This window comes from Aphanomyces astaci (assembly GCF_000520075.1).
Source record: "Aphanomyces astaci strain APO3 unplaced genomic scaffold supercont1.12, whole genome shotgun sequence".
NCBI classification, from domain to species: domain Eukaryota; phylum Oomycota; class Saprolegniomycetes; order Saprolegniales; family Verrucalvaceae; genus Aphanomyces; species Aphanomyces astaci.
In genome coordinates, this window is record NW_009798275.1 from 749,977 (window position 1) to 755,978 (window position 6,002).

The following is a 6,002-nucleotide window of genomic DNA, read 5'->3' on the forward strand; positions in this document are numbered from 1 at the left end:
ATATATATATATAAATGTGTGTCTAGTCTATGGGGTGTTATGTTGTTGTGTGTGAGTGGTGGAACCATCTTAACTCAGTCTTTGTGTGTGATGGTTGGCTAGTTGCCGTCGTTGGAAGACGTGATCCGACTCAAGATCGACAAGGCATTTACCGACGCGATTGAACTGTCGAAGGAGATCGACACGTATCACGACGTGGCCGCGGCGGCGATGAAGTGCATCGTGCTCGGCATCGAAAACATCCTGGACGACGACTGGGCCACCATGCAACGAGTGAACTGGGGTACCGTCGAAACGGTGGGCGACGAGAGCGCGTACGTGCTGGCGATCGCCGACAAGCTGCGTCCGTACGTCCCGACGCTGCGCAGCATGCTCTCGAGTCTGTACTTTACCAACTTCTGCGACAAGTTTGCGGCGTCGGTCGTGCCCAAAGTACTCCAGAGCATCGTCAAGTGCAAGCGCGTCAACCACGTCGGCACCCAGCAGCTCCTCTTGGACGTGTATGCGCTCAAGACGCTATTTCTGAACCTCCCTGTGATGGGCAAGGAAGGCGAGGTACAGATTGTGCGCGATACTGTATCAAAAGCACATGAAATCGAACGATCATCGTGGACGGAGGAGTGCTTAGGTTGGTGCGACGACGGTACCTGCGCGGTACACCAAGTTTGTCAGCAACGAAATGGCGCACGTCGAAGCCGTGCTCAAGTTGATTGGCACGCCGAATGAAATGCTTGTCGACAGCTTCAAGATCATGTGGCCGGAAGGCACGGCCGAGAACTTTCAGAGCATTTTGAACATGAAAGGGTATAGGACGAATGATGATGAGAGTTGTATATATATGGCGAGGGAGTGATGGGGGGCTGGGGTTGGTAGACTGAAGCGGCAAGAACAGTTGGCGCTCCTGGAAGCGCTGGGCCTGCAGCAACGAAAGGCCCCTCCCGCCGCTGCAAAGCAAATGATCGAAGGCAAAATGACAGACATGACGGAAAGCTTGAAGTCCAATATGCAGAAAATGGCCAAGGCCAGCAACCCGTTCAACTACATCAACACGACCAACTAGATTGCTTAATCACGTTGATAAGTATCACAACCTACCGTGCAAAATATTTTCAGGCACAAATGGCAAAGAATATTAAATGCAAGTAGATAGAAATATATATATATATAGGTAAAATATGGAATTATACAAAAGCTAACTAGGGCCCAACGACGACTACAATTTTGCCTTGGACGTGGCCTTGTTCAAACAGGCGAAACGCGTCGGCGGCGTGGCCCAAGTCGAATTGGGCGGTGACGCGGGGACGGACGTGGCCTGCTTCGGCCAGCTCCTTGAGCGACTCGAGCAGGGCCTGCGACGGCTTGAGCATCCCCAGCACGAGTCGCTGGCTCACAAATGGCTTGAGAGCCAGGAAGCACGCCATTCGACCCATGAACGTCTCGGGCGGGCCACCAGCTGTCACGTACGTGCCATGCTGAGTCAGCACTTTGCAGTTGTCCCGCATGGTTCGACTCCCGGCGTAGTCGACGTGGACGTCGGCTTGGCCTTGGCATTTTTGGACAAAGTCCTGCGACTGGTAGTCCACGACATCGTCGGCGCCCAGTTGTCGCGCAGCTCCGGCGTTGGTCTGGCTGCACACGGCGGTCACGTGGGCCCCCAGGGCCTTGGCGATCTGGACGGCGAACGACCCGACGCCCCCCGATGCGCCGTTGATCACGACCTTGGACCCGGCCGTGACCCCTCCGTCGTCGCGCACCGTCTGCAGCGCCGTTTGACCCGCACAAGGCATCGTCGCCGCCTCTGCGAACGTCAAGTTCGTGGGCTTCAGCCACAACGTGTCGGACTCGGACATGCATACAAACTCGGCAAATGACCCGCGTCCCGTCGTAAAGTTCACTTGGCCGTACACTTCGTCGCCCACGTGGAACTTGGTCACAGCCGCACCAACGGCGTGCACCGTGCCGGCAAAATCCGACCCGATGACGGTGTCGGGAGCTGGCTTGAAGACGTGGCCAGTGGCTAGACGGACCATGAATGGGGTTCCGCCAAGGATGACCTGGTCGCCCTTGTTGACGGACGTGGCGGCCACTTTCACCAGCACGTCGTTGGCGGTGGGCACGGGAACAGGAATCTGCTTCATAGAAAGGGCGCTGGCGTCGCCGTACGTGCTGTACACGAGGGCGTGCATGGTCGTTGGAGTTGTCATATTGTGCCAAAGGCGAGGAAACTGTGGGAATGAGATTGGTGTCCAGGATGACTGTTGCTGAGTGTTGGTGATGTGGATGAAACGCATGGGTGTAAACAGTGGTACTGCAAGGAGTACTAGTACTGTCACGGTAGTCATCCTACACACTCGTCCAACATCAGTGGACATAGCGATCAGTTCACGTATCGGCGGTATCATCTTTGCCTGCTATATCAGTTCACGTCAGCAGGCTTCCTTTGTGATCGCAGGGGCCATCGGTCATCAGTACAGCTTTTGTGGTCATTATATTTAAGAGTGCACAGCACATCCCATTCTTGCTTGCTTGCGCAAAACTGGAGTTCTGTAAATAGGAGTTACGATGGAATATTCTGATTGGCTTATTTTTGGGCGCTACTACTCTGTCCAAGAAGAATTTCACCTTTGGTTCAAGGTCGTGTGAAAATATCAAATATTTATATGAATCTATGTACGATTCTATTGGTGCACATCGTTCACTCTCAGGCTACATTTCTAGACTTTTTAACTGAATATATATTCGATACACTGTACTATTAACAGTATCGTTCAAAACTATGGCCTCGCAAAATCCACGTTAACGTTAACAGTAAAACCGTACATTCATGTTGCTATTGACTTCGTGCTTACGATGACTGCAGCTGAGCATCCTACAGCTCGCATTGGCGGTGGAATTTCACTCTCAAGGGAAAGTAGAGCACTCAATGTGTGGAGCTGTATATCGTGAGCCCAAATACGAATTTAAATGGAGAAACTTGTGTCGCGTTAAATGAAGCATAGCTACCACTGGTCTCACTCGTCTCGCAACCTCGAACGGCGTATATGCGAACAAATATGTGGGGTGAGAACACCAGTTCATTTTCCTGCTAACGTTTTTTTTTGTACCTTAATTATATTGTCCCATCTGGTGAGACATGTACATACTTTAATCAAGTCAAAAGAGGGACTTTTGAGTCAAATGCAAATGTGACCTGTTGGACAGAGTAGTACACACTTTCCATTCTTCATTGTCCATTCTCCATTTTTAAGATTGAAACCCCCTAATGCTAAGAATATTATCTTAGTCGTCTTGAGTACCTGTACTGCACTGGCCGCTTAGAGAATGAGGAATTGCCCGAAGGATGGCGACATTGGGAATGCCAACTCCGATAGTGCAGACATTCAGCACAATCCTACATAGTGCACGCAATATCGAAGTATTTTTGTCCGGTGAGCTCAGTACACCGCGTGGCCTCCTTCGGACAGATATTTGTGCTTCTGCAGTATAATTCTGGGAGATGCTGAGCTCGTGCCAAGGACGAATCAATGACTCACGGGAGGCTCAAGGGTCTCAAAGTCCGTCGCCACCACTTCATCAAGTAAGTGTCGTGTTTGGCCAGAACTCACCAATACGCCCATTTCCTACATGTTGTCCATGTAGATTTGTGCCAAGTATGCGTTCAATGGCTGTCTTCATTGTTTCATGCAACGTATGCTCCCGTTACGACAGTTTCATTCCGAAACGGGTGACTCTTCAGGCAATTAAATTGTCATTCCCCTCGGTGTACCATTACCATGACGCCCCACCCACGGGTTGCTCCTCGGTGAAGTGTTTACAACGACATGGCGCATCCCGTCGACGCCGCGCCTGCCCAGCCGCATCACTTCTACCTTGAAGTATTCCTCGGGTATGGTTATGTGCTGTCGTCGCTCTGTTTGAGCTTTTATTATTTGCATTTATTGGCCCCGTATTTGGCCAATGACGCTCGCCTAACAAATTTCAATCAGTCGGGCGCGCAGTCGTTTCTTATCGACGCCATCAACCGCGAGCTCGAACATCCTCGCCTTGACGTATCTATCTGGAACATTACATCCACGTCCATCGCCAAAGACTACAGCACACCGAACACCCCGCTGCTCATCCCGGCAGGGTATGCACGGCGCGCGCTTTTGGACGACACCCGGATCGAAGCGGTCATCCGTCGGTCGCTGCAAGCGTCGGCGAATACGCTGTCGAGGCTCCCGACCCAGTACTGCTGGGTCGACTTTCGGTGGTGATGGGGCTTGGCCCATACACGTCGAAGGCAAGAACGCTGTGTGGAGCGAGACAGCGATAATGCTGCCGTATACCTCGAGTCGACCCTTCGATTGGCGAACTGGGACGGCTGGGTGGCGTTCCATGGCGGTGGGTTTGTACCCGCCATTGTGTCTGGAATGACTCCACGGGAGAATGGCCAGTTATGGCTTGGGCAGGTTGCCGCCACTATTGTCACTGACGCGGATATGGAAAGTGCGGTTTGGAGGCTACACAACCTGACACGGTATGTGTTGCAGTGGCAAAACTACCAGCAGGACGGCCTCGTCGAGTATGTGGCAGTGTCGAACGGGTACGTGTCGGTGGTGCTCGCTGGCCTCGCCCTCATCCTCGCAGTATACAGCGTCATGAACCGGTGGTCAGTTATCGGCCGTAACCTGTTGCGCTTCAACCGCGTCGCAGGGTGCGTGTGGATCGGTCGGCCGTTGCTTCTCGCGCGAGGCATATCAGCGATCCTGCTGCTGAGTCGAGACACGTTGGACCTTTAAGCGATCAGGGGAGTGGGCACGTTGTTCGTGTCCAAGAGGCGGCACTGGGTGGACTCGATGGTCGTGGTAGGAGAGTCCTCCTTGGCCGTGTTTGTCGTGCACGACCTCATGCTGCTGGGCTCCAGCCACGTGTACGCGTACGGGCCATTGGGCAACATGGTGGCTTGGGCGGTCTTGGTTTGCACGGATATCGTAGCTCCGTACAAGGTGTCGGCGGACATCTCGCTCGAGTGCGTCGCGACCGTCGAGGGCCAAGCGTGCACTGTGGGCACCATTCACCTGGGCAGCCAGGAACGGGCGTGGGCGGTTGTAGCCACGTTTGTCTCGTGCACTATAGCCAGTGTGTGCGTTGTGAACGTGTGGAACCGGCTTCGACAGAACCCCGTAGCGCCTCGGCCGACCGCGACGCTGCTGCTGCCGTCGTCGGTGGAAGCGTTTCTGGACGTCCCGCTGCAAATGAAAGCGTTCATCCAGACCATGGACACGATGACGTGTGTGTTGGCGGGGCTGTTTCCCCTGGCAAAGGAAGGCCACACGTTCCTCTTTGACGTCAAGTCGTGGCGGTTTGTGCCTTGTGAAATGATCGCGCACTTGATTCACGTTCACAGTCCGACGTTCACGCCCGTCAATGCAACGCACGCGGACCATACTTCTACCAACGCCATCAACAACGTTCATGCTGTTCCAGACGTAGTTGCACACGAACGCGGACCGACGACCAAGCAACGCCTCAGGACCTTTAAAGTCGGAGTAAGTGTCTTGTACATGATCGGCACGGTCGCAACCAGCATGACGTTTGTCCAGTACGCCAACGAAAGCACAGGGACAGTTGAAGTTTGATACCCACAATTTATGAACAGACACAATTGCAACGATTACAGGGGCTCGTCGAAGTGCAAGCCATTCGCAGCCACGATACCACTAAATGTTGAAGTGTCTTCAAAACCCACGAGGGAAATTCTGGCTACCAAGTGTACCACTGTTTACACGTTTACAACTGTGCGACAGTCCAGTTACTGTACCACTGTTTACACCCATGCGTTTCATCCAAATCACCAACACTCAGCAACAGTCATCCTGGACACCAATCTCATTCCCACAGTTTCCTCGCCTTTGGCACAATATGACAACTCCAACGACCATGCACGCCCTCGTGTACAGCACGTACGGCGACGCCAGCGCCCTTTCTATGAAGCAGATTCCTGTTCCCGTGCCCACCGC

General features: G+C 53.2%; 4 protein-coding genes across 4 annotated transcripts; 3 read left to right on the forward strand and 1 right to left on the reverse strand.

Annotated features, from left to right (window-relative positions):
• Positions 1-55: 55 nt before the first annotated feature.
• On the forward strand, positions 56-1,103 carry H257_06312 (hypothetical protein). The gene is made up of 3 exons (XM_009831500.1): positions 56-555; positions 629-804; positions 874-1,103. The coding sequence occupies exons 1-3, from the start codon at positions 211-213 to the stop codon at positions 1,058-1,060; spliced, it is 708 nt and encodes a 235-aa protein (XP_009829802.1). The 5' UTR covers positions 56-210; the 3' UTR covers positions 1,061-1,103.
• Positions 1,104-1,137: 34 nt separating this feature from the next.
• H257_06313 (hypothetical protein) lies at positions 1,138-2,256 on the reverse strand. Its single transcript, XM_009831501.1, has one exon. It carries the CDS (start codon positions 2,202-2,204, stop codon positions 1,197-1,199), a length of 1,008 nt encoding a protein of 335 aa, XP_009829803.1. The 5' UTR covers positions 2,205-2,256; the 3' UTR covers positions 1,138-1,196.
• Positions 2,257-3,821: 1,565 nt separating this feature from the next.
• Positions 3,822-4,781, forward strand: H257_06314 (hypothetical protein; the record flags this gene model as incomplete). The annotated part of the gene is made up of 2 exons (XM_009831502.1): positions 3,822-4,228; positions 4,283-4,781. 2 exons carry the CDS (start codon positions 3,822-3,824, stop codon positions 4,779-4,781), a joined length of 906 nt encoding a protein of 301 aa, XP_009829804.1.
• Positions 4,782-4,838: 57 nt separating this feature from the next.
• H257_06315 (hypothetical protein) lies at positions 4,839-5,621 on the forward strand (the record flags this gene model as incomplete). Its single annotated transcript, XM_009831503.1, has 1 exon — positions 4,839-5,621. One exon carries the CDS (start codon positions 4,839-4,841, stop codon positions 5,619-5,621), a length of 783 nt encoding a protein of 260 aa, XP_009829805.1.
• Positions 5,622-6,002: the final 381 nt, after the last annotated feature.